The sequence below is a fragment of the Botrytis deweyae genome, assembly GCF_014898535.1.
Source record: "Botrytis deweyae strain B1 chromosome Unknown BDEW_004, whole genome shotgun sequence".
Taxonomy (NCBI): Eukaryota; Fungi; Ascomycota; class Leotiomycetes; order Helotiales; family Sclerotiniaceae; genus Botrytis; species Botrytis deweyae.
The window spans coordinates 56785-84279 of NW_024066211.1; the positions used below are offsets into that span (position 1 = coordinate 56785).

At 42.9% G+C, this 27495-nt stretch overlaps 10 protein-coding genes across 10 annotated transcripts; 9 read left to right on the top strand and 1 right to left on the bottom strand.

Moving 5' to 3' along the window:
* Window positions 1-86: 86 nt before the first annotated feature.
* Window positions 87-1199, top strand: EAE98_002024 (uncharacterized protein). The gene is made up of 4 exons (XM_038949643.1): window positions 87-211; window positions 265-391; window positions 456-572; window positions 633-1199. The coding sequence occupies exons 2-4, from the start codon at window positions 368-370 to the stop codon at window positions 951-953; spliced, it is 462 nt and encodes a 153-aa protein (XP_038813382.1). The 5' UTR covers window positions 87-211; window positions 265-367; the 3' UTR covers window positions 954-1199.
* A 2930-nt stretch (window positions 1200-4129) lies between these two features.
* Window positions 4130-6751, top strand: EAE98_002025 (uncharacterized protein; the record flags this gene model as incomplete). Its single annotated transcript, XM_038949644.1, has 1 exon — window positions 4130-6751. The coding sequence occupies one exon, from the start codon at window positions 4130-4132 to the stop codon at window positions 6749-6751; it is 2622 nt and encodes an 873-aa protein (XP_038813383.1).
* Window positions 6752-7593: 842 nt separating this feature from the next.
* On the top strand, window positions 7594-10589 carry EAE98_002026 (uncharacterized protein; the record flags this gene model as incomplete). Its single annotated transcript, XM_038949645.1, has 3 exons — window positions 7594-7977; window positions 8036-9121; window positions 9183-10589. The coding sequence occupies 3 exons, from the start codon at window positions 7594-7596 to the stop codon at window positions 10257-10259; spliced, it is 2547 nt and encodes an 848-aa protein (XP_038813384.1). The 3' UTR covers window positions 10260-10589.
* Window positions 10590-11536: 947 nt separating this feature from the next.
* On the top strand, window positions 11537-12507 carry EAE98_002027 (uncharacterized protein; the record flags this gene model as incomplete). The annotated part of the gene is made up of 2 exons (XM_038949646.1): window positions 11537-11895; window positions 12063-12507. The coding sequence occupies 2 exons, from the start codon at window positions 11537-11539 to the stop codon at window positions 12505-12507; spliced, it is 804 nt and encodes a 267-aa protein (XP_038813385.1).
* Window positions 12508-12763: 256 nt separating this feature from the next.
* EAE98_002028 (uncharacterized protein) lies at window positions 12764-12943 on the bottom strand (the record flags this gene model as incomplete). Its single annotated transcript, XM_038949647.1, has 1 exon — window positions 12764-12943. One exon carries the CDS (start codon window positions 12941-12943, stop codon window positions 12764-12766), a length of 180 nt encoding a protein of 59 aa, XP_038813386.1.
* Window positions 12944-14849: 1906 nt separating this feature from the next.
* On the top strand, window positions 14850-16624 carry EAE98_002029 (uncharacterized protein; the record flags this gene model as incomplete). Its single annotated transcript, XM_038949648.1, has 4 exons — window positions 14850-14926; window positions 14976-15054; window positions 15104-16488; window positions 16546-16624. The coding sequence occupies 4 exons, from the start codon at window positions 14850-14852 to the stop codon at window positions 16622-16624; spliced, it is 1620 nt and encodes a 539-aa protein (XP_038813387.1).
* Window positions 16625-18152: 1528 nt separating this feature from the next.
* On the top strand, window positions 18153-19183 carry EAE98_002030 (uncharacterized protein; the record flags this gene model as incomplete). The annotated part of the gene is made up of 4 exons (XM_038949649.1): window positions 18153-18289; window positions 18366-18561; window positions 18621-19084; window positions 19156-19183. The coding sequence occupies 4 exons, from the start codon at window positions 18153-18155 to the stop codon at window positions 19181-19183; spliced, it is 825 nt and encodes a 274-aa protein (XP_038813388.1).
* A 1388-nt stretch (window positions 19184-20571) lies between these two features.
* Window positions 20572-21975, top strand: EAE98_002031 (uncharacterized protein; the record flags this gene model as incomplete). The annotated part of the gene is made up of 1 exon (XM_038949650.1): window positions 20572-21975. One exon carries the CDS (start codon window positions 20572-20574, stop codon window positions 21973-21975), a length of 1404 nt encoding a protein of 467 aa, XP_038813389.1.
* A 341-nt stretch (window positions 21976-22316) lies between these two features.
* EAE98_002032 (uncharacterized protein) lies at window positions 22317-24213 on the top strand (the record flags this gene model as incomplete). The annotated part of the gene is made up of 5 exons (XM_038949651.1): window positions 22317-22481; window positions 22549-22595; window positions 22763-23537; window positions 23596-23790; window positions 23839-24213. The coding sequence occupies 5 exons, from the start codon at window positions 22317-22319 to the stop codon at window positions 24211-24213; spliced, it is 1557 nt and encodes a 518-aa protein (XP_038813390.1).
* Window positions 24214-25215: 1002 nt separating this feature from the next.
* Window positions 25216-27397, top strand: EAE98_002033 (uncharacterized protein; the record flags this gene model as incomplete). The annotated part of the gene is made up of 3 exons (XM_038949652.1): window positions 25216-25419; window positions 25494-25601; window positions 25656-27397. 3 exons carry the CDS (start codon window positions 25216-25218, stop codon window positions 27153-27155), a joined length of 1812 nt encoding a protein of 603 aa, XP_038813391.1. The 3' UTR covers window positions 27156-27397.
* Window positions 27398-27495: the final 98 nt, after the last annotated feature.

Here is a 27495-nt window from a genome sequence, read left to right on the forward strand (position 1 = left end):
GATGGAAATGCCGATTATCTTCAAGCTCTGACGTGAACCTTGAGTGAATTTGGTTGGGTTGGTTTACGATAGCTTTCTATGAAGTACTGCACTCTCACTCACCTCATATCAAACACTCAATAACAAAACAGAATAAGTAACTTTATAATAGAGCTCGCTCTTACAATTCTTAATAACTCTTAGAGATCGATACCCACTCTATTTCTTATAAGTAAGAAGCCTCAAATACTGATCTTATTCCTATTATAATAACAAAGTAAACAGGACCTCAACTTCCACTGCAATTCTCGAATTCCCTCCCTCCCCCATATCAACATACCTACCCCGCCATAATTTGTAGCTACCTTCGAAGCTCTCAACCGTCAAGATGGCAGCACGACGTATCGCCAAGGTTCGCAACTCTTACTCCTAAATCCCAATTGAAGCAGAGTATGGTCTAACAGAATGTATGTTAGGAGTTCAAGGAAGTGACCGATAACCCCATCCCAGGCATCAGCACATCTTTAGTGAAGGAGGAAGACTTGCATCAATGGAAGGTCGAGATGGAAGGTCCTGCCGAAACACCATATGCCGTATGTTTTTCTATCTACACAGCTTGTCGCTCGACTCTTCACTAACACTTGGCACGTCAGGGTGGCTTATTTGTTCTCAACGTCGTCCTTCCCAAAGACTACCCATTCAAACCTCCCGTGGTCAACTTCGTAACTCGCATTTACCACCCCAACATTACCTTCGATGAAAAAGGATCAATTTGCGTGGACGAGTTGAAGCAAGACAAATGGAAGCCTAGTGGAAAGATTACAGCTATTCTCGGGGCGATCAGGAATCTTTTAATCACTCCAAACCCAGATGACCCTTTAGAAAATACGATTGCGGAGAAGTTGAAGAATGACGCGGATGGTTTTGCAAAGGAAGCGAAGGAAAATACAAAGAAATACGCCATGAAGAAATGAAGATTGGGCGGAAGTATGAATTAGGGGTAGCAAATCGGCGCTGTATGAAGGAAAGGATGGAGGTTGCATGATCTCGAAAGGGAAACGATATGAGACGAAGTCAAAGACATATGACGATGAACGACAGCGATTTTCAGCAGCGAGATGATTGGCATTGGCGTTTAAGGGTACATAGAAGAAATTACTTTTACCGTATCAGACAGCCAAAAAAATCGGGAATATAAATACATTGCTTTTCCGGGGAAGATGTTGCATGATTTAAACTGAGCTGAATTCGAAACGGATGGATCATCTCCAAACGTGCACTTTTGCATCTTAATAACCCATACTTTTTTTTCTCTCTTTCGCCATCTTTGCCCTTTTACCAAATTGATTCTTACTTTTTCTTCCGTCGTAATACTGACTCCACTCTTTCGGAATAATGACAAGAATTATCGACGGATATGAGAAGAGATAAACGCTCATGCCTCCTTACTCTTCTGCTAGCATTGAGACGGCGGGTAAAAGTTGGGAAGGGAGAAGAACTAGAGGGGAAAGGGGAGGCGAGGGTTGAGCGTTATGGAAGAGAAAGTCAAAAGAGATGAAATTGAAGAAGATGCTAGGTAGATATCTGATGACATTTGATATGACAACAAGTTACCGGGGTAGCTATGAATGAGATACTTGTTGGTAGATATGAAGTAGATATGTAGTAAATATGTAATAGATATGTCGTAGGTAGAGAGAGGTATGTAGTCGGATATATCATCTAAATCTCCTCATCAGAGTGTTGATTGAATTTTCCATATATTGTTAGAGATAAATTAGAATAATTTCCATCAGTTCTTCCTTACTAGCAAGCTTTATCTTACTCTTGTACCACATTAATAATGATTAGCTTGTTAATCATGACATATAGGTAGATATTTTATATCTTTTATACAATTTGCATATTTACTTTCCAATTTGATCTCGCTTACTCCATCTTCTCCCTTGAATTCCCTTCTCAGTAGTTTTTATTAAAGCTTTTCCACCGGACCACTTCCCAAACACTCAGACATGATAATTCTTGGCCAAAGAATCTCAACCAGGATTATTGATGCAGCGGAACACCCAAATTAAGATTAGGATCAATTTTACTTTTTTCTTTTACCCTTCGAGATGGGGATATGTACTCTTCGGCACGGAGGAGTTGATTGATTGATGATAGAACGACGGGTAGATGGGGATGGACTAATTGGAAAATGGAATCAATTGAACGAATAGCAGCCCAGGGGATTGAGGAAAAGGTCCTTTGAATTGGGTTTTATTATCGGCTAGTTCTTGGACATAGCGGGAACTGGACTAGATGGATGGATGGATGGATGGATGGATGTAACTGACGGACACTAGGTTTTTATATACATGTATCCCGAGTACAATCCAAAGTTCAAAGCAAGAGAGAGGACCTACACTACCTAGTACCTCCCTCCTACTTCGTATACGATAGGTACCGAGGGAATCGTAATCGTAATAAAAGGTAGAGGACGGTACCTTGTTGTAAGAAGATCGCCATACATTGGCGTACAACGGGCGTATTTGGCCAGTATTAATTCGAAGATATAAAATAAAATATGGAACGCATGTATAAATCAAAATTGTATGGAGTATTCTTATTGCTTGAGATACTAGATACTGGGTATATTGTCTGTATCTCTCTCTGTCTATCTAGGTCCTCTATGAATCTGTCCATCTTCAACATCGATTTTTTGAATTTTTTTCTTCTTTTTTTTCTTTTTTGCTTATTACTATTCTTATTACTATATTACTATTACCCAGGTAGGTAGGTATTGGTATTTACTTGCTTTGACCATTTTACGAAATAAAATGAATTGAACCAAAGATTTTGAATTCTTAAACCTTTCCTTTATCATTCATCTACCTACCTAGCCTAGGTCTCTAGCTTTTCCATCTGTCTGTCTGTCTGTCTGTCTGTCTGTCTGTCTGTCTGTCTGTCTGTCTGTCTGTCTGTCTGTCTGTCTGTCTATCTGTCTATCTGTCTATCTGTACCACCTGCAGTTTATTCATATATCCAATTCATTCACTCTCCAATCTCAAACCTCCAATCTCCAAGCTCAAATTTCAACATCAAACCTCCTTCTCCCCTTCGTTTCATTAGTGGAGCGAGAATTTCATACACCTTCATAATTTTGGGTCTTTGCCTTGTTTCAGTTGGAAAAGGGTGGATCAACCGACAACTCCGTACATCCCATGCCATACCATGCCATACTACACCACACCTGAACACCGAGATACCAAAATACCATCAATTATTACTCAGGAGTAGTCATTCACTACCTAATCCTTTCCTTAAGCTTCTCTTCACTCAAAATACAATACGAACGGAGTACAAGCAAGTAGAATACTACTACTGCTACTGCTACTGCTACTGCTACTACAACATCAACACTACGACGGAAGACACTTTTGATATCTCCTTCATTCCTTCACACTGCTTCATACCTTCATAAATTCAATTCCTCACTCGCACCAATAATCAATTCATTAACTGATTGATTAATTCATTCACTCATTCATTCATTCATTATTACTTCTTTGCTGGTTAATCCCTAATCATATCCACTTTCCTGCATAATTCTTTCTATTCCTGGCCTTCACTTCACTTCACTTGAATCACTTCATGCTCAACTCTCCATTCTCCATTTCCTATTCTCATACTTACTTCACACTCTCGTTAACTAAAATCGTTTCTAACATTTGAAACATTGGAGACACAAATTGAATTGCGAGGACAAGATACTGGAACATTTGGAACAGCACTGAACAATTGGCCGTTCTCTGGAAATTGGAGATTGGAGAATATACGGAGTACTGGTACCCCCAATACCTCGATACTCGAAGGATCAACTTCGCCGAATGCCTACCCCGACAATTACCATTCACCATTCCACAACATAATTGTACCACCTGCAAAACCAGCCTCTTTCTTCGACAGAAAGAAAGAAAAGTATCCTCGGACGAAAGAATCCTCTTGCTTTGATGTTGACGATTTCAATTACTACAGGGTCCTTCCGAATAAGATCGGGGTCAAAAGACCTGGGGTGAGGTGGTTCGAACGCTACTTGGTATATATGGGGAGAGCTTGAAGGTTTAAATGGAATAGTCGCGATAAGGGGCTTACTAGTTTGGCCTTGACGATGAATATGGGAAATGGATATTATGGCGTTGAAACGTCTTCTCCCATTTCCAACAACATGGATAACAGGAGTCCGCATGTGCAGATCAGACAACAACGAAGTCAGAAATTCAACCTGTATCCAACAAGACCTCGGACGTCATCTAAAGCTTCCGAGTTATCTGTTAATACTTCTAGGTCTGGAAATCGCCCATTTCCATTTCCACCCAAGTCACCAACACCATCCACTCGAGATCATTATTTGCCCATTAACCCCCTCGCCCAAAACCCTCCTATCCCGCTACAAAGACCCTCAACCTCGCATCATTCAGCATCTAATGAACCCTCCCGATCTTTAACTGCTCCACCACAGCAGAAACTTCGACGAAAACCTTCAGAGGCTTCACGATTGAGACAACTTAGTAACGTGCGATCGCATTCTTCCACTGGCAGGCGGACCCCGGAAAAGGTAGTAGACAATTTCTCTAGACCACGGCAAGCCAGTCTGCGGAAACGAAATGAGTCTCCTAGCCCTTTGATTCATGCCTCGACATTCCATGTAGAACCATCACAGGATGAGGAAACAATAAACAATGGATCACTTTTCAGTACCAGAGATAGAGGATTTTCATCTTCTTCTTCACAATCAGGCCAACCATTACCTCCGCCTGCACCCGCACCCGCACCTAGCCTGCGACCTTCTGCGTCAATCCCGGACTATCATACTGTAGATCTAAATAATGCGAGACAGCGCAATATCCCACAAGCAAATTTTAGGCCAAGAACAGGAATCAATAGACCCGACAGTAATAACTCATCCATATATCGACGAGAGCCCCCGATTCGACCAACAAACTTTGATGACGAGGAAGTTCGAGCAAGCTTCAGATCTGCTTTGACTACAAACTCGAGTTATTTTGGAACAAGTGGGACGGAGAGGAGCAGTGTATTGACGAAAAGTAGTTCACACACTTCTTTCTTTGGGGGTAAAGACGAAGGAATGAGTGTGGATGATGCAATTGGCATGTATGAAAGTGGCTTTCTGGACTCGGGGGTCGAAGATAATGATTTGGAGGAGAAGCTCCTGGAAATTGGTGCGGAAATTAAGCCCAGATCTGTATATCGACAGGAGTTCTTTGATGAAGACGACGAGTTTCGACCAATGACCCCAGATTCGGAGGGAAGGCAATCGAAGTTGGAAGAGGCAATGGATGATTCTCTTGCTCCTCCTCAAACTCTCGATGCGTCGCAATTTTCAATTAGAGGTTCCACGGAGATATTCCACGGCAAAGCTTTTGAGGCACAAAGTGCGACAGTTACCCCTAATCTTCCTTCAAGTGATTTTTCGGAGTCGAAAGAATTTGATGGTGCAGGAGCGCCTCATGAAACTCGGGATGAATACTTCGAACCGCACGCGGTAGTGCCACCGCCACCAACACCAATTGCTTCAGACCCAGCTAGAGACAGGTATGGTTTCAAGAAAAAGACACAATACGTTTCTTTGGAAGAATATGAAGCTTGGAGTGGGCCTTATAATGAATACGTTGAGCGAAGAAGAAAGAAATGGGTGTTACTACTCAAGGACCACAGTTTGATTACCGACAAGCCAATTCGATTTCCACCAAAATCAGCAAAAGTCAAACGTTTCGTCCGCAAAGGGATACCGCCTGATTGGCGCGGTGAAGCTTGGTTTTGGTATGCAGGTGGTCCGGCTATGGTCGCTAAGCACTATGGAGTTTATGATAGCTTGGTGAAGCAAGCAGCTGCAGGGGCGGTTAATGAGACGGACGACGAGATTATTGAGCGGGATCTCAATCGCACGTTCCCGGATAATATCAAATTTAAGCCGGATCCTCCTCCTGTTTCAGAAAAACGGACTAGTCAGCCGAGTATAAAGGAGCCGGAGACCCCAATGTTGAAGTCGTTGCGGAGAGTGTTGCAAGCATTTAGTATCTATAACCCCAAAATAGGGTATTGCCAGAGTTTGAACTTTCTGGCGGGTTTGTTGTTGCTGTTTATGGATGAAGAGAAGAGTTTTTGGATGTTGAATATTATCACGAGAGTTTATTTGCCAGGAACTCACGAGGTTAATCTAGAAGGCGCAAATGTTGATTTAGGAGTCTTGATGACAAGTATCAAAGAATCAATGCCGGCTATTTGGGCGAAGATTGGAGGAGAACTTGATGGTACGGCAGGAGATGGCAGGCTATCCATGCGTCTTCCTCCCATTACATTATGTACCACAGCTTGGTTCATGTCATGCTTTATTGGCACTCTTCCAATTGAAACTACCCTTCGCGTCTGGGACAGCTTTTTCTTTGAAGGATCAAAGACTCTTTTCCGCATCGCTTTAGCAATCTTTAAGGTAGGAGAACAGGAAATCAGGGCTGTTTCCGATCCAATGGAAATTTTCCAAGTCGTACAAACTATTCCTCGAAGACTCGTCGATGCGAATGGACTCATGGACGCATGCTTCCGACGAAGAAATGGTTTCGGGCATATCAGCCAGGAGACCATTGAGGCACGAAGAGCAGAACGCAGGAAAGGCTACGCGGAAGAAAGAGCAATTGCTAACGGGGAAGTACTACCCAAGAGAGGTGGAACCTTCTTTTCCAAGAAGAAAACCAAGAGTGCAGAGAATTAAGGGACAATATTTACTGTGACAGGCATATGTCCTAGGGAGTAATTGGGGAATGTATACCTAACATATGGTGTTTGGTGGGATTGTGAGTTTTCGAGGCGTCATTGGCTTTTTTTTTCATTTGTGTGTGTGGGAAAAAGAGAATTTGGAACCTGGGCCCCTTTTCTTTGCGTTTTATTACGATGATTATGAGGTAGCATTTATATGGGGGCATATACAAATATGGAGGGACTTTAGAAAGATTTTTTTGCGTTGGTACTACTGTATATTAAATTTGAACTTCTTGGTGGGATTGTAGGGAGTGTTGGGATTGGACTGGGCTGGGCGGAGAAAGGGGGAGGGAGGGGGAGGGAGGCAAGCAAGAAGGATGATTTTGAAGGTATGGGGAGACCAGATAACTGTAGTAGGTATGCAAATAAAGATAGTGTGTGTGTTGGCATTGAAGTTGTTTGAGGATATATGAATTTGATAGTGATTTTATGCTTCTTTAATCTACCCAGATGACCGACTCACAATGGAATGGCGCTCCATTAGCCCTTAGGGAGCCACTGCCGTGGAAGTGCAAGTTTAGGATGCTCATAAAAATACAAAACGTACCTAGGTCGTACTCGATTTGATACAGTTTCATCATTCACTCACTCGCATATATATGCATGGGTACAGAGCAGAGGCATTGTCAGGGGTAACAATGCCGGGAAGTTTCACATTGCTTATTTTCGGTTGCCCTGACAACATTTTACCCCAGATTTACCTTTACCTAGCACATCAAATAATCTTCCCGCGACTTTTTAAACCTCCTTCATTGATCAGCACAAGGAACAACACTTTTCCAAATTCTCCCAATCATGGAATCGCCGACTGCAATAAGCTCAACATCTTCATTATTTGAAGTTTATTTACGATTAAGACCTCCTCCAATATCAACTCAACAATTGTACCCCACGTTACCAATACCAGAGCGCTTTCTTACAGTTGAAGAACCCACTGAAGAAGAACTTGAAGATGGAACGGCATCTCCGACCCACATTACATTGAATCCACCAAATGACAATAGACGCAGGGCAGTGGAAAGATTCGCTTTTACTCGGGTCTTTGAAGAAGAAAGTTCACAATTGGATGTATTCCAAGGAACGGGTGTGCTGCCTTTGGTTGAAGGTGTATTGGGACCAAATGGTGGGGAGGGTAGAGATGGATTACTTGCTACATTGGGAGTCACTGGCTCTGGAAAGGTTGATATCTTGGTTTGATCATGTACAAATTGGGTATGTGCTAATGTAACTATCGCAGAGTCATACAATTCTTGGTTCTCGGAGTCAACGCGGACTCACACAACTTGCCCTCGATTTACTGTTCCGTTCTATTGACAGCAACATTCTCGATGTTAATTCACACCCTGGATTACATGGTTCAATTGCAGCATCAGATCCATCAGAGGCCCAAGTTATGTCTGCGCAGATGTTTTTAGATACATACTACTTCGACCCAGCTTCATCTCGAGGAAGCTCCAGAGCCCCAACACCCCAGGTGGTACGCGTGCCCATTCCCTACCACCCAAGTCCAACCAAATTATATCCATATTTGCCCCCATTCCAGGCAACAGGAAGTCCTAAGAGCATCAGGATCGTAGTCAACCAAGATGATAGTAAAACACCAGGATGTGCGCCAGTGCCAATTCCAGGAGAATCGACAGTATCGATGACTTCCTTTATTCCCTCATTTATGCAAGCTACTGCAACAGCAGCCAGGAAAATGATTAGTGCTAAAACTCCTCAAAAGGGCGATTCTTACCAACCTCCGAGACGAACGATACCTACAAGACCATCAGCTTTGCCAAGCAGTCCGGATATTACAGGAATTACGGTCGATGTTGATCATCATGCGGAGTATGCGATTCTGATCTCGATGTACGAAGTTTATAATGATAGGATATTCGATCTTCTGACGCCAGCGTCGCTAAACAAATCTACAAAAGAATCTAGAAGAAGGCCACTACTATTTAAACCTACGGAGCAATCACCCGAACGAAAAGTGGTTGCTGGACTAAGAAAGATTATCTGTGGTAGCATGAAAGATGCTCTCATGGTTTTGGAAGCTGGTCTCAATGAACGAAGAGTCGCGGGGACTAATTCTAACAGTACATCATCTAGGTCTCATGGCTTTTTCTGTGTCGAGGTAAAGAAGAGGAGAAGATCGAGAACGCCAGGCACTTGGGGAGGAAGTTCACTTACAGTTGTAGATCTGGCTGGAAGTGAAAGAGCTAGAGATGCCAAAACCGCTGGTGCTACATTAGCTGAGGCCGGAAAGATTAATGAGAGTTTGATGTATCTGGGGCAGTGTTTGCAGATGCAATCAGATTTGGAGAACAATACAAAGGTACGTTAAATTCACTTTTTATCTCTACCTAAGACTTCAAGATTTAACCAAAAGAAAACAGCCAAATCTTGTTCCATTTCGCCAATGTAAACTGACCGAACTTCTTTTCTCAAACTCATTCCCATCTCATGGCGCAAAATCTTCTTCAGCAACCTACCATCATCGAAATCCTCAAAAAGCAATCATGATCGTTACGGCTGATCCATTGGGAGACTTTAATGCAACTTCGCAAATCCTACGATACTCGGCTTTGGCGAAAGAGATCACGGTTCCAAGAATTCCATCAATCACGGCTACCATTCTCGGATCATCTCAATCGTCTGATAGACATCCAAGTTACACCAGCCCTACTTCTCCTACTTTCTCTCGATACCGCGATGGTTCACATCAGACACCTACCGATACCGAACGGGAAACTATGGAAATCGCGGCATTAGAAATTGCACGCATGTCTGAGGAAATCGATGGTTTACGCGACGAATTAGTACGCGAGTCACGATTGAGAATGGAAAGTGAAGCACATCTTCAAAGTATGGAAGACAGAATGTTGGAACTAGAGATGGAAATTCGAGAAGAATGCTACGAGGAAATGGAAAGGAGAATCCAAGAAGAAGGTAGAAAGTGGATGATAAGATTAGAGGAGCATGGAGAGAGGGAAGAGGAATGGAGGGATAGAAAGGTTGAAGTCGTGGTTCGAGGTTTAGGTGCAGGCATCGCTGGAATGGCTGGTATTGCTGGGGATGAAAATAAGGAAAATCAGGACGGTGACCCAACTCTTGGACTCGAAATGGAAAACGCAAAGTTGTTGAGGGAAGTTGAGAGATTGAAGAGAGAGCTGAATAGCAGGAGTCCGACGAAACCTCGAAAGCCTTCAAATAGAATCCTGAAGGAGAGTCGAACACATGCTATGGATAAATCAGCATCGCCAATTCCGGATGACGCCTCCAAGAATGAAGGACTGGAATTGCGGGACAGTATGGCGAGATTGAAGGTTGAGGATGACGAAATTGGAGTCGCTAGGAGTGCGAGTGCAAGATTAAGGATTAAGAAAAGAGATGTAGATCCAGGAAGTCCGACTAAGAGAGTTAGAAAACTAGCGCCGAGGAAGTGGGATTTTGCTGATGATGATGATTTTTAATTGCGGTTGGAGTAAATGGAATAGTACATCGGGGCCCGGCCTTATGTGGGATGGTTTGTACAATCAGTCAATCAATCAACGGAGTTTTCTCTTTGAGGGGGGTCAGTGAATCTGGATAGCATTTCCTGGGCTGGACTGAGTTGGGTTTGGGGCCGAATGGCAGTATTGGATTGGATGCATAAGACTTGGTGGGGACTGGAATGGATAGAATGGAATAATCCTCCTGGTCAAAAATTGTTTTCGATACCTGTCTAGGATTTGTTTTTGGTACTTACTCCTTATGTAATTTGATAGCTAATTCTTATTCGAATATGATTCCTTTTGAGATGGTCGTTGTGTTGAGAGGATTCATGGCGCGAGGTAAATTGGGTTGGTAATTTTATGCTCGTGACATTGTGGTCTACCGAATTCAACTATATGCCCTGAGGGTAAATCAAAAAGGAATTTGGGGCATAGCTAGAATAGCCTTGATGGTGCAAGTGGATGAATAGCAGTATGAGAAATCAATGGGAAGCTGAAATAAGGACATGTCGGATATTCGTGGAGGATCTTAGTAAAGAGCTGGAGGGGGGATGGGGAAGCTAGATCTCGATACACAAGTGATCCTCCTTCATGATGGGAACAGAAAATATGTACACTAAGTTGATGGGAAGAATGTAAAAGTCTTACACTCCAAAATTCTAGGAGCGAATTGGAAAAGATCTAGGGTTAACAAATATGCTGGACCAGGTTGGTGGTGGCCTTTGGAGGCAGTAGGGGGTGAGTTTTACATACTGCTACCACATCAGACATCCCCTTATGAACGCATTGCGGAATTAGACCCAACAATCTGAATGTCTTCTCTTCCACATTCTACATCGCACCAATTTTTTTGGAATTGCGGGACTTTGAATTGTCCGCGTTGTTTGCTTTGCGTTGTCCAAAAACATGTCAGATCTTTAATTGATTTCAAATCAAACGCTTATGCTCGTTTATTTTGGATAGGAAGCTTTCCATAAATTTGGCCTAATTTCCTCTTCAAATCTATCTGCATCCATACATTAGTACTTCAATTACGAACACTTTTGAAAGAAATCTCTGGAGCATTTATTAAGTTCAGTTTTAACATTGACATATTCCCGGTTACTCGTTTTTGGACCAATTCACTTCGATACTTTCAGTCTGAGGATAAAATAGCGAATTTAGTAAGTTCAGTTATACTTTCGCCCAGACCACTAGGTAGTTCTAACGGAACAAGAACAAGTACAAGTACGATTTCTCTATCCAGCGCACCAAAGATGTCTTCTCCACTCAAAAATATCATCATAATTGGTGCAGCCGGTAACTTGGGGACCTCGATCCTCGCTACTTTCGACGCCGACCCCAACTTCAATGTTTCTATCCTCTCTCGCAAGTCATCTAAATCCGTCTTCCCAGCCCATCTCTTTGTTCACCGGGTCAGTGACGAGTATCCAGAAGATGAACTTCTGGTAGCTTTGAAAGGACAAGATGTAGTCATTTCAACTATAGCAACAGCTGCTGTTGAAGTGCAGCAAAAGGCAATTATAGATGCAGCTAGCAAAGCCGGTGTGAAATGCTTTATACCATCTGAGTTTGGAAGTGATACGAGAAATGATGAAGCTATGAAAATCATCCCGTAGTACTTTAAGCATAAGCTGGACACTGTGGAATATATGAAGGGGAAAGAAAAGGAGGGGTTGACTTGGTCTGCGTTTGTCACTGGCCCATTCTTTGAACTGTATGTGGGAGATCAATCGCGTTACTTTCTATTTGTAAATTGGGACTGATCAATTTGGACAATAGGGCTGTGAAACTTTTCATGGGCTTCGACTTAAAAGAACAAAAAGCTGTCATATACAACGAAGGTAAAGATGCCTATTCAACCACGACAATGGCCTCCATTGGCACCGCTCTCAAAAACGCACTGTTTCATCCAGAAGAAACAGCCAACAAATATCTTTTCATCTCCAGTTTTCATGTTTCGCAAAACCAAATTCTCGCTTCTCTTGAAAAGGCGACGGATAAAAAGTGGGATGTTTCATATGTTGATGCAGAAGAGCAGAAGAAGATTGGAATGGAGAAGATAGAAAAGGGAGATCTCAGTGGTGCGATGGGGTTAATTAGATACATTAATTCTGTAAAAGGATATGGTGGTGATTATACGGAGTATGAGGAGATGTCGAATGAGTTGCTGGGGGTACAGAAAGAGGATTTGGATAAGGTTGTGAGGGGAATTGTGGAGGGCTGAACTTGAGTGGAATCGAATAATGCGGTTTGGATTGTAGATGATAGCCTTCAAGAGATCGAGCTCAAGACAAGAAGTCATGAATGCGTATTTCAACCTTATTTCTAGTTGTAGTTATCTTCAGTCAATACTGAATCAACGACGTGCACTTGCAGAACTAAAAAGTCAAGACACCATTGATAGCCATGCTTCAATTTATAGCTAAACATAATTAAGCAAATGCAACAAGTTCTTTTGGTCTGGGGGAGATTCGCCTCAGTTAACTTAGGGATTCGTCGCGTCGTGCCAGGAGATATGGTGATATGGCTACTTGAGCTGGACTATAAACCATGATAAAAGAATCATCAAAACAGCGCATTGTGATTCTGATGATCTTGTAGTCGTCAGGGGGATCTCCAATCATAAGTGTGACTCCCTCGAGGATGCATATTTGCTCCATGACTACTTCAGTGGGAAATAAGTCAGTGAATTCGGAATTGGGAAATGAGTTTGTTGACCCTTTCTTTGAGGACCATAATGGCTGCTACATACCCATCCATTGGGGCAGGTTTGGCACAACCAGATATCTTGAATGCGGTAAAAGGAAATTATACGTTAACACAAAGTGGAAAAGTCAAACGCCACTTCTACCTGCAACTAGGCAAGCTCCATCGGAGCATGCGAACATAATCCTCACAAAAATTATATTTTTAACCACTATTAAGAGTGTGTGAGAAGCTGTGAGACAATGAAACACTTGAAGGTGTATTCTCGTCCGATTGAATAAAATTTTCTTCAATAATATAGGAGCAATTGGTAAATCATTGGACTGAGGCCATGAAAGGGTAGCCGAAATCCTTTTCCACCCCCTCTATGAAGCATAATAGGCTCATTTTGCCACTATCCCTTTATTATTAATGCTACGCCTACAGAGCTGCGTTTGTAACAAAACTTGGTACGAGTGATAGGTAACCAATAGGTGGTGGGATTGATAAGCCAAGCAGAGAGGCTACCTGCAGACACCAACATGTAATGATAAGGCGTAAAGTTCTAGACCAGCTAGTAGAGAGTGACGGACGATCCCTTATATGCTATTATGACTGATCATCATGTATTTTGTGGTAGGTTCTTTGTTACACTAACAACTGACTAGATCACTCCTTCAACTGATGACACGAATCTACACAATCACATTTTGAACTGACTTCTTCAACGAATGTTTGTGGCCATGCGTTTATTTTTGTCAATCCATATATCCAAGGACAATGAAGAATGTCCAAACTGATGCTCCGACTAAACGAAAGTTTCAATATCATTCCGAAATACCACCAAAACTGCAATTTATGGTGGCTGTACCACAATTATATCGACACGCGACCAAGAGACATCAAACATGGGCCCTCTTGCGAAAGTCTATTATATCTGCAGTGACCAGAATCATTGATATTGACAGATTCATGCAGATCAAGCAACGGCAAAATGCAACACAACTCGGGAAACTTTCCTAAAAACTCGTAGCCACAGGTGACTAATAACAGGGCATACCCCATTGCGGAGTCAAGGAGCGACGATCTGAGCCTTGGAATCTATTTCTGGAATTCATTCATGACACCGGCGAGACCGGTACTCATTGTTGGTTAACAAACGAAGATCATGTTTCCATGTGACCTATGGGCAGTAAGTAGGTATCCTTGAGAGCGGACGCAGTCAATACTTGCCTTGCCTTCTAGTTCTATCGTCGTACTCGGTTACGATTAGCTTTAGATAGTGCCCCCCCCCCCGCTACCCCACGGGAATAACATATTAATGAGGGGCTAAGTATTACCCCGCACCACTGCGGATGTAAATCCGCAGTGATCTCGTTACTTCTTCAAGTCTTATAGCTGATCAATGCTGCGATTTTGTAGTGGTTTTGTTTCAGATTAGTTCTTCATGTTGGCAATATACTAATCATCTTCAATCTTTTACTCGTTAGCATGCGCGGAAAGTTGTGATGTGAATCCCCATTTGTCCGATCATACCTTACTTTACTCCTCAAATGGCTGGGATTTCAAAAGCTGAGCCCATCTGTCCGAGGATGCTTTGCTCCTCAAATGGCTTGAAAATTTGAGCTGTGGTTACTAGTGCATGTAATTAGAACATTCGGCGTGCCACCAAAGACGGGATACAACACTGCCCTGTACCCTCTATTCCAAATCAGAACCTTTTGTATTACATATTCAGCTTCTATTTCTTGAGTTTGACAAGTAACAGCTAGCCACGTCAAGATACCCGTTCAGATTTTCATACATAAATACCGAGGTCGCCTTCAATCTTGATTCTCCTGAAAGTTTTCTTTTCAAGATCAAGCGCGCAAACAGTTAATCATGGGCTCATTACAGATTGAAGAAGTAGATGTGCTACTAGTAGGAGCTGGATTCGGCTCTTTTACTATGCTGAATAAGTAAGTCCGTCTCTGAAATCGAATGTGTTGTCGCTCACAAGTCAATTAGGCTTCGGAAGCAAGGACTCAATTGCAAGATTTATGAGAAAGGTTCGAAGAGTGGAGGTATCTGGTACTGGAATTGTTATGTATGTTTTTTTGGGCGTATTGCATGGCTCCAAAGCTAATATACAATAGCCCGGCGCTCGAGTCGATTCTGATGCCCCAATTTATCAATTATTCGACAAAGAGTTATGGGAGGACTTTACATTCAAAGAGAAATTTCCCGGTGGTAGCGAGATTCGTCGATACTTTGAACACGTTGAAAAGAAATGGGATGTTCGGAAAGACCTTGAGTTCGACAAGCATGTCGACGGAGCTACCTTCGACAAGCAACGCAATCAATGGCTTGTGGAATGCTCAGATGGTTCCGAAATTTATTGCCGATGGTTCATACCTTGTATAGGATTTGCATCTCGTCGTTTCACCCCCCCTTTTAACGGACTTAGTAATTTCAAAGGGGACATATATCATACAGCAACATGGCCTCAACATGGTGTTAATTTAAAGAACAAACGAGTTGGCCAAATCGGAACTGGAGCAACTGGTATACAGGTGGTTCAAACCATTGGACCCGTTGTTAATCATCTTACCGTCTATCAACGAACACCCAATTACGCCTTACCCATGAATCAAGGACTTCTTGACCCAGAAGAAGAAGCCAGAAAGAAGGCCGAGGGCAAGTATGAAGAAGAATTTGAGAAAACACGACATACATTTGCTGGCTTCCCATATACGTTTCTAGAAAAAAATACTTTCGATGACACGCCAGAAGAACGGGAAGCCACCTTCCATGACCTACTGATCAAGAAAGGCGGTTTCCGTTTCTGGCTCAACAACTACAAAGACATACTTTTCGAGCAAGACGCGAACGACGAGGCCTACAATTTTTGGCGCAAATCAGTGCTCAAACGAATTCCCGACCCCAAAAAACAGAAGCTCTTGGCACCGGAGATTCCACCTCATCCATGGGGAACCAAACGCCCTTCTCTAGAACAAAACATTTATGAAGTTTTCTCTCTGCCACACATTGATATTATCGATATAAACGAGTCGCCCATCTTAGAAGTCAGCGAAAAGGGTATCAAAACCAAAGAAGGAGAAGTAGAATTCGACGTTTTAATTCTCGCCACGGGTTTCGACTCCTGTACTGGATCGCTGGCCCAACTCAATATCCAAGGCATAGATGGTAGTACCATTGCCCAGAAATGGAAAGATGGAACACGCACATCTATGGGTATTGCAATGAACAACTTTCCCAACATGTTCTTCCTCTACGGGCCTCAAGCACCTACTGCATTCTCGAACGGACCGAGCTGTACCCAATTCCAAGCGGAATACCTTGCAGACACGATAAAGGGATTAAGCGAGAGAAATTTAACTTACTTCGAGGCAAAGAGTGAAGCGGAGGAGGATTGGCATAGGAGGATGACTGAAGCTTGGAACAAATCTTTGTTTCCGCTGGCAAAAAGTTGGTATCAGGGGGCAAATATTCCTGGAAGGAAGGTTGAACCTCTCAACTGGTAAGTTTTTCTCCCATATTTTCCTACTTCCCTTTGTGGATGTTAACATTATCATAGGGCCGGTGGTATGCCAGAGTACACAGCAACATTGGCGAGAAGTAATGAGAATGACTATCAGGGTTGGATCGTAGCATAGGACCTAGTGTTTCCTGTTAAGCAATCGGACGTGTGAGCGCTCATCTGAGAGATGTAATCAATTGACGGTAGGGCGTATAATCAATTTTGTGTGTTATATAGGAACTAATTATTTGGTTCCCTTTTTGAAAACTTGTTACTTTCCCCTTCATGGGACACAAATTCTCTTCCACAACATGCGTGTGTTTGTGTATGAGGACCTCATCCCCGAGTTTGTTTTCCTTTCTCTCGCCTAATAGTTATCCGTTTCAACAAAATTTATTCGCTCTGCATACACTCCCTTAGACCATTAGCGTGTATAGCAGAATCATGGCATACGTACTTGTGGTTTGAGACGACACATCTACCCTTCAGTCAAGAAATCTAGATGACGAAGTCAGTATAATTGATCAGCATGAATGATATGTATGGATATCTCATTTCAAAATGCGACTTTAGTTGTTGATTTCTAAAAAAAAAAGAAAAGAAAAGACGGGCTTACGCTGCATCTACGTTCATATTGCTACATAACAGTGTTGCTCTATGGAGCCACCTCTAACAAATCCAGATCTTCTTTCATTATGTATGGTGGTTCTATGAGGATAACAATCTCATTCTGCCGTGCTTGACTTTAAGCGCTTTAGAAGCACTGAGCAGTGAACATCCCTAGATATACTTGATATCAAGAGTCGGCATTCAGTTGAGCAACTTTACGCTTGATGAGAGATAGCCTCTGCACTCATTGAGCAGGCGCCAGAATACTCTCACATAGGCTACGGCATGGTCAGGAATTGAAACCTTGATGCACGTTGTTCACAATTTTCAGTTCGCACGCTTTAAAGAAACGAAGTGTTCGGAGTATGTCGCTTTTCGATCGTATCAATGTTAATCTTAAAGACGAATAGTAAGGAGCTCCGATGCTACTAGACCGTCCTTCGTTTGATCATGGAATATAGCTAAAATCGAGTTGTTGATGTTTGAATCAAATAAACACGTGATGAGACCCGCGTGCATGTGACTACACTGCCAGGCTTTATCGGGACAGCGAAGACGGGAAATTCAGCCTATGATAGGCATCACAAAAATGTTACACATAACAACGAATGGACTCATCACGATATGAACTTGAGGCTGAGCGGCATTGAGTAGAACGAATCAAATGCAAAAGAGATTTTGATCCCTACCATTTGAACCTCAATTGGACTGACCGAGTATCACGTGGGATACACATTGGTTGCCTGCCAAGAAAATGTTTGGCTGCCGTGTGTCAATGGATAAATATATATATTGAGGCCTCTTCGCGCCCTCGCGACCGTTTTTTCCTTTCCTTGCCACACCATTCGGGTCGACTACCAACATTCAAGAATCTCATTACTGTCACTTAGTACAATTTTGAGATTTCTTCCGAGACCCTGTCAATCTTTCGTTTTGTGTGTCAATTCAATCACCTTTCTCTCCCTACCCTCACATCCGAATACTAATTTCGACACTCATTCAATTACCCTTCCAAGTCCATATATCGATCAATTGACAATATACCCGAAGCAGCCATGTTCAAGCGTTCCCATAGATCGAATGATCGTGTGGAAAAGAACATCAAATTGAAGAAATCATATAGGGATCCCGCAAAATTGTCGAAATTGCAGAAGTCGTTCGATCAAAGCTCGCAAGGCTCACCCAATGCGAGGTAAGACACGCTGATCATGTTGTTGAATATGAACTGTGGCTTGAGTTGAATCAAAACTGATGGGACATCACTATAGTAGCTTGACCTCACCAATTGTAACATTTACAGTTGGTAAGGAAGGACGACTGTTTGCGGCGCATGAAGATGTACTGTCATTGTCTCCATACTTTGCGACGGCAATGAGAGGACAATTCTTCGAGGCGCAGAGTAAGAGGATCACCTTACCCGATGAAGAACCTGAAATCTTCTCCTGTGTTCTCGAATACCTTTACGTACGTTTACCGATGACATGAAGTACACAGTCATCTCGGTGATACTGAAAAATTTACAGAAGGGTGACTACTATCCACGTTTGATTCACAACAAACGCCGAAACTCTTGGGAGCTTGAGGATGCAGATCATTCACCCAACCCCGAAAATATAGGTGGCCGCGGGTCGGTAGAGGCTACAAGTTATATATCCAGCGTGGGAGAACACCTTTTAAAGGATACTGTCATATACTGCGCTGCGGAGAAGTATGGTCTCGAGGAACTCAAACGCGTTGCTCTTCGCAAGCAAGGTTTACAGAGTGGAATCGAGGTTGCTACAATTCTTCGCAGTGCTCGGTATGCTTATGACAACACGCCAGACACGGACTCTAGACTACGCGCTCATTATCTTGCCTTGATTATCAGATGTCGTAAGACATTTAAGAGGAGCGGAACCATGCAGACAGAAATGGAGAGTGGCGGTAAACTTTTTTTTGACCTTTTCGTGGCATTATGCAACCATGTGGATGACATTGTGGATATTGGGTCAGCCATTTCCTCCCTTTCCCATGAACTACTGACCTACTCTCTCACAGGTTTACTGACTTCTAAGACAGAAATTCCAAATCTCCAAAAACCATCTGAAGTGTTGCATGCTCCATGTTAGGTATTTCGGCACGGCGTCAATTGTTTTTGAGATTGATCATATATCTCCATCAAATTTGGTACCAATTTTTGGAGATTTTTGCGATGCTTGCACCAAATTCCTCGGCCTCGACATACGAGGTTGGCCATCTTTTTGATGATACACGAGATTAATTTTCTATCCTTTTCTCAATCATACCCCTTGCTATCTCGCTTCGATGTTGTTCTTTTTAGCGGAAGGAACTCGCGTTTGCTTTTTCTTGCTTTCTGTACTGTTTTGCTATCAACCCTCACAAATTGCTTGACTTACTCTGTGGGTATGTTACTCGTTGCGTTTGGAATTGAAAAGGAAATGGTACAGATGGATCTACTGGTCGGGCGACTTCTTCGCACCACTTTTCTTATTTCTGTTGGGATGCATGGAGATGCTGTAGCTTTAGTTGTGTGCATGATCTTGATGATTGTGTATGGGCGGTCCCTAGTGGATGCGCCAGCCTAGGCCCTCGTCAGGGCAATATAATGAGAGACTTGGCCACCTCAATCATAAACTCCAAATGCGTGAAGTGATTGCTTCAAGTTCTATTGGTCCTGCCTTTGCCCTGCTTTTTCCGTACAAAGCTTGCAATCATTTGTTCCCTCTCGGTGGTAAGTATGATGTATTCACAGTATCTTATTGAGAGTGTATACCTGGAACTTACCTGTCAGTACAAAGTACTGCAAATAGTAATAAAAGAGTTTCAGGTCTCAATCCACAACCGTCAGCAATTTGACTAAGTTCGAATTACATATATATATCTAAGCTCCAGCGAACTGACCATGCATTATACTCATTTTGATTATATAATCCGAAGTCATATAATCGAAAGCCATAAAAGTCGAGGACAATGTCAGCGAGGAAGGAGGAGGAAATACGCGTAGCGTGCTCTCTCGCCCAAGCCGGCCCCTCCGAGTTTCAGGCTCTGTGTGGCCACGTGCAAGTTCACTTGCATCACCAATCTGCCAATCGGAAGGTCGCCATCAAGGTGGTAGATTGTGGCCCGAACACTAACCTTATCTAGGCATCCTGGAATGTCGGGCCGTCAAGCGATGAGAGGCTGAGCTGTCAACAGCGTGACGTCACTGTCAATTATGTCATATATATATACATCTAGCATTTCATTGATGATAGTTCTGTTTCGTGCAATAGCTAATATATTGATTGTTAGAACTCGGCCTAACACATACGACCATAGACTGAAGAGAATTGGGCATCCCGTCCGCTCTGCCATACACAAGCTTCAGATCGGTGGATTAGTAGTTGGGTGGGTGACCACCAGCGAATCCCCACTGTTGTATGTTATTTTTTACCATCTATTATTTTTGCTCCTCTCTAGAAGGGTAGCTACATCATGTCCCAAACGCAGACCATTCACCAAAGTCTCTCTACCGAGGTCCCCCTTTCCGTACTTAGGCCAGAGGGAGTTTCATCATCACAAAATATACCATCTCGCCCCCTCTCTGACCCATCGTCATCTCCTCTTGGATCAACATCGAATTTTGCCCTGATCTTGAAAATTACATCATCAATCCTTGCCTTTTTCACCGCTGGTCTCAATGATGGTAGTCTCGGTTCTCTCATCCCTTACATATTAGACACATATTCGCTTTCCACATCATCCATCGCCTTTCTATATCTCTCCTGCTTTCTCGGCTGGGTAATTGCGGCAATTACTATTCCCTTTCTCCAAACCAATCTACGTCTGGGTATTGGTGGGATACTACTTCTAGGTGCGAGTTTGCAACTTTTGACTCAATTTATAAGAATCTGGGGGTCCCCATGGCCATTGTTCGTAGTGAGCTTTGGTCTGGCGGCTCTAGGTCAGGCATACCAAGATGCTCAAGCAAATACTTATATAGCCCAGGTTGGTGACAAGGCACATCGGTGGTTGGGTGTGGTACACGCGGCGTATAGTGTGGGGTGTTTGCTTGGTCCATTGGCTGTAACTGGCATTGCAACTGCTAAGCCGGTGCACTGGATGGAGAGTTATGGGGCTTTGGCTGGAGTTGCAGGCTTGAATGTTTGTGTGGTAGCTTGGGCCTTTGCAAGAGATATAGTGACCAAAACGCGGCATGATCAAGATAGCGAAGAACAAGGTGAAGGAAGTGATCAAAGTAATCATGCAAGAAGAGGAAATGCAATGTGGAGAGATATCGGGGAAGTCCTGAGAGAAAAGAGTGTCTGGATTATCAGTTTTTTCTTTTTCTTTCATTTGGGTAGCGTCATAACCATCGGCGGTTGGCTAGTGACTTACCTCCTCACTCTCGCGCCCAATTCAGGAATCCAAGCTTCATCGATTGGCTACCTTCCCACCCTCTTCTACGCAGGAAACGCACTCGGTCGTCTCTTCCTCATCGAACCTACTCATCGATTCGGTGAAAAGCCAATGATCCTCCTCTATTCCTTGCTATGCATTATTCTCCAGATCATTAGCTGGAGACTCTCCAGTCTAATTGGCAGTGTCGTCATCGTATGTTTACTCGGATTCCTTCTGGGACCATTTTTCCCAGCAGCAATTACGCACACCAAACTACTTCTTCCGTCGAGAATCATTACACCTGCCTTGAGTATAATTTTTGTGATTGCGCAAGCCGGTGGAAATATATTTCCAGCTATGACTGGTATTTTGGCGGCGAATTTGGATGGTGGGGATGGGGCAGGAGCTAGAGTTTTGCAACCAGTCGTTTTAGGGCTGTTGGGGGGTATGATGGGGGCTTGGTGGTTTGTTCCGGGGGTTGTAAGGAGGAGTGAGTAGTCTGGTAGGGTGGTAGCGTTGTTTGGAATACTGTACTGTGAAAGATATTGAACGTATAACAATGTAAAATTGCGAATAGCCTATGGCACTTTTCAACCTCAAATGTCCCGAATTAGAGTCAGCAATAATTTTACCTGTCGCAAGTCTTAATTGCTATAACCTAGGATTGAGGCTTATCCCGACCCCTGCACTCGGCGAAGTCAGCTTTTTTATATTTCCTTCAACACTCTCAACCTTGACAGCTTCGACGTGAAATGAAAGTCAATTCTTCGCGCATAGAATTTTTACACTCTGAGTTTTAGCTGCAAAACTTGCTTGAATCGAGTAGCATGGGTCCAAAAATGCCGAATAGTGTTGCAGAGATTGATAACCCAAATTATGATTTCCTCTATGCACACAACAACCAGATTAATTATTTGGAGATTCTACAATATCCTTCTCAGCCTATTCGAAGATTTCAGGGTGAATTGAAAGATGATAGATCTTTAGAAGACTGGCTCGCAAAGGTTGGCTAACTCGTCAATTCAAAATGTTTGAGAGCGACGAACAAGGTTATGTACTGACTCGCACTAGGATCTAGCCGTCGATGGTAATCAACCTGAAAGTGGTATTCGTATTCTGTATGTATAGTTCTCATCTGAATGTTTTATTGTCCGGGTCTTTCGGGACTTGTTTGATTGTCCGGAATCCAGGGTAACATTAAAGGGCATTTGAAGTTTCATGCCAGATGGAGTACGAGACTATTGACCGCACAGTCTAGCTTGAATCTGGTGGCTAATTCATATAGTGCTGGAAAAGGTTGGAGTAACGCAGATGCTGTATTACCCGACGATTGGAAAGTAACTTTACCTTTCACCAAAACTTCCTATTCTAAGATATTATCTGCTTCGTCTTTCAATATTCCAAGCAACTTTCTTCAAATCCACCGTAGTGGGATCACTCGATCTTTCAAAACTACTTCTACAAGCTCTCAAAACGAATTACTAACAACCCTCACGTTTAAACTCGGATCTGCTATCAATAACTGGGACCTCCTTACTTTGAGTAAAAGCTCTAGTACTCGCATAACCACTGGCCTCTTTATCGCACACGAGGACATAGATATCGTTCCTTTACCATTCAACGTCGATTCCTATCTGGGAGTTAGTCAGCCATGGTGTATCGCTAGGCTATTCATACGTCATAAATTAAAGCAATTAGATGACAGAATCAACAATACGGAAGTTGATATCAACGCAATTGAAAGTGTTACCGGTCAGCACAATAGATGGGTTGATACCGACAAAATACAAAATTCTAACAATCAAGATGATGAAAACGATGTTTCCTCAATAGATCCGTTACACATAGACTTCATAGGTACGACTACTGACTTGAGTAAAGCAGAGTATAGTATGGCTGGACTTTCAGTTTGTATCAAAGGAGCATTGTTTGCAACAAAGGTGTTAGATGGACTGGACCAGGAAGGGAAGCAGACAATTGGAGAATTGAGGGATCATTGCGAGCATATGCTTTTAAAGATGGAGTATCTACAGATGAGAAGGGATGCTTTACTTTCTGTCGTAAGTTCCTTAAATGATCTACCATTGTCTAATCCAGCTATTTACCTTTGGTTTAAAGATTCAACAATTCCAAGCAGAAGCCTCTGCTCGCCGTGCCATATTCTTGACGGAAGCTTCAACCGACCTGGCAAAAGCGAGTAGGAAGGATAGCGAGGTCATGAAAATCATTGCTATAGACACAAAACGAGACTCAAAAGCCATGAAAACGATCGCTATTCTAGGAATGGTTTTCTTACCGGGAACTTTCATCGCAGTGCGTCACTCGTGCTCCTCATTTCACTATTGCTAACTTTTAAAAAAGTCAGTCTTTGCAATGCCAGTGTTCACTTGGACACCTGACGGCTCCATGATAATACAAAAAGGCTTTGGGTATTACTGGGCTGTCACAGTTCCGTTAACATTGATAATATTGGTGGCCTGGGCTGTAAGCATGGTAATCCCACATCGCCATAAAGGGGTGTTGAGCGATGAGATTGAAGTGGAGAGTCTTCGCCCCGTACCAATCAACAAAAGACCGACATATAATATACTTAGACCTTCAAATTCAATGAGTCGGAGTCGGACATTTTCAATTGACGGCGCAAGATCACAAATTTCCTTACGCCCTAGTCAAAGATCCTCGAATCACAGAGCCAGAAGTTCTACCCGGATTTTGAAGAATTCTGCGAGCAATTGACGAATTTCGAACGATAACTGAAACAAATCGTAGGAATCGGTGAGAGCATGTGGCGTAAGTCAATTGACTTCGGATGATAGCTATAGGAGTATATACTCAATCAGCAATAATGAATTGGAGGGCAGAAGGCCACTTGGTGGATTCTAACTTCTCAGTGAATATTCTTAGCCCAAATGGGGTTTCTCAGTCTTCCAAATCAGATTCGACAATCAAATATGCCTTCAGATTTGAAACCTAGAGAATATAGTTTGGTGTGTGATTTGTATCGTACAAAGCGTGCTATTTATTTTTTCACTCCTCTCCGCTCTCGCGAATTTACCCCTTCATCTGAACCGAGAGGGCTCCGCGCACCGTGGGACAGCCATCATTGAACATGACCATGAGCGGCCGAAATTCTCGAATGATAGTCTACACCTCCTGATTGCACTTGCAAAGGTACTGAGAGTTATGGTCTGATACATCTTTCCAATAAACCAATACGGCATCTCCAGTGTAACTCCAAAGAATTCATTCCGGTGGAGACACTAATCTTGCTATTCACTTAACATTGTGGGCCAAGACGGCTTTGATAATCCTTCATATCCTTGATACCTTCGATTTTCAATACATTCAGTTTGATTCAGCCGACAATAACATGAAAGATCAACTTTTGTAACACAATACACCTCCTTACTCCGATCATGGAAAGAGAATCTTCGCTACTATTTCATCAATTGATTCTGTTCCTGACTTATCCGTCGAGATCAATGCGGGGCTTATCCACCCCTCTATAAATTTAGATGATTTTTAGCGTCTAATTGTGCTAAAGCCGTAAGAAACCGAACTGATAGCTAGAGCTTCAAACATATAATTGTCCGTTGTTCGGCGCATCGATGTTCTTATCATACAAGAAATAAACGTGATAACACCGATTGTTCTTCTCTTCGAGGTAGGCATATCCTCTCATTATACTTTGTCTTCTTTCTTTGTTTCTTTGGTTCGCAAAGTCTTCATTCATCAATCATGCTCGCAAGAAATATCAAAGGCTCTAGAAGCTTTCAGACAATTAATCGTTGTTCATTGATTGCTTCTTACAAATGTGAAGCTTCAATACGTCTACCCCGCACCAGCACTTTGGGTAGTAGCATCACATCAAGTACAGGAAATAGATGCAATATGGCCACAATTGCAAGCTTTAAAATTCCAAAGGTGGTTAATGAGCCAAATGTAAGTTCTGTCCAGAAAATAGAAGTTATAACTTTATTTCAGAAGAGCAACGGGAATGCTAATGGACGATGTAGCATCATTATGCTAAGGGATCCGCACAACGCGATGGACTTTATAAGGCATTGGAGAGACTGGAAAATAAGGCTCCTTTGGAAGTCCCTTTGGTAGTCGGAGGTAAAGAGGTCAGTCTTGGTTGTTTCTCACGGTCTAGTAATTGAAGCTAACAATAATTACAGATTAAAACCTCCTCCGTCTCCCACCAGCTCAACCCAGCCGATCATTCCTCAAAAGTTGCGACCTATTCAAATGCCTCCCCATCCGATGTTTCCTCCGCAATCGATGCTGCCCTCGCCGCAAAACCGGAGTGGGAATCTCTTCCTTTTGCAGACCGAGCCGCTATATTCCTAAAGGCCGCAGATCTCATCTCTGGAAAATATAGATATGAAATTATGGCTGCTACAATGCTGGGACAGGGAAAGAATGCTTGGCAAGCTGAGATCGATTCTGCTGCAGAGTTGGCAGATTTCCTCCGATTCAACGTTCAATATGCCGAAGAATTGTATGCGCAACAACCCGAACATCATTCGCCTGGTGTCTGGAATAGACTCGAGTACAGACCTTTGGAGGGATTCGTCTACGCTGTTACTCCATTCAATTTCACAGCAATTGCGGGTAACTTGCCAGGTGCACCAGCTTTGATGGGAAATGTTGTGGTTTGGAAACCATCTGATTCCGCCATTGCTTCAAATTGGTTATTGTACAACATTTTGCTCGAGGCTGGCCTCCCTAAGAATGTTATTCAATTCGTGCCAGGAAACCCTGTCGAAGTTACCAAGGTTGTTTTGGAACATAAGCAATTGGCTGCTCTTCACTACACCGGAAGTACCAGTGTATTCAGAAAGCTCTATGGATCAATCGCAAACGGGGTTGCCGAGGGTAGGTATCAAGGATATCCAAGAATTGTAGGGGAGACTGGAGGAAAGAACTTCCATCTTATCCACTCTTCAGCTGATATAGAGAATGCTGCTCTCAATACTGTTCGTGGCGCTTTCGAGTACCAAGGACAGAAGTGTAGTGCTACATCAAGAGCATATGTTCCCAAATCCATCTGGCCTCAATTCAAGGAAAAGCTGGTTGAAGAAACATCTAAACTTTCAATCGGATCTCCAAAGGATCCAAAGAACTTTATCGGTCCAGTTATTCACGAACCATCATTCAAGAAACTCTCAGGAGTCATCGACAACGCCAAATCCGACTCCGAGCTCGAACTTCTTGTAGGAGGCAAGCACGATAATTCAACCGGTTATTATATCCATCCAACTATCTACCAAACCACCAACCCAAGACACCCTCTTCTCTCTACTGAGCTTTTCGGTCCAGTTCTTACAGTATACGTCTACGATGATTCTTCGGCTCCAGTTGAAGCTTTCGAGTCGGTTTGCAAGCTCGTTGATACCACATCTGAATATGGACTCACTGGCGCAGTTTTTGCGACCGATAGAGCCGCGATTAGATATGCGGAAGAAGCATTGAGAAATTCGGCAGGTAATTTCTATGTCAACTGCAAGAGTACTGGCGCTGTGGTCGGACAACAACCTTTTGGAGGTGCAAGAGCTAGTGGAACAAACGATAAGGCAGGAAGTATGAATCTATTGGGTAGATTCGTCAGCGTGAGAGCATTGAAGGAAGAGTTCGTTGCCATTGGAAGTGTTGAATACCCAAGTAATGAGGTTTAGAGGGGTGGTAAAAGCTAGTGATCATTGCAGTGTCTTATGCAAGGAGGAATGAATAAACTTTTATGAGATGACGATATGAACGGAAGAGATGATCATCTCATGGAAATCGGTTAATGGATTTGGCAAGCGATTTTCTTTGGACCTGTTGCACGATATGCACAGATGCATCTTTCAGGCTTTGTATTTAGGGCGAATTTTGAGTGTATATGAAAATACCAAATTGAGATTTTAAGAGTAAGACATGATGAGATCAATATATTGATTGCTCCTCATTTCACAGAGTATTATGCTGTCCACGGGTCGTCCGAGTCAGTCATGGAATCCCGGAATAGGAATGTGA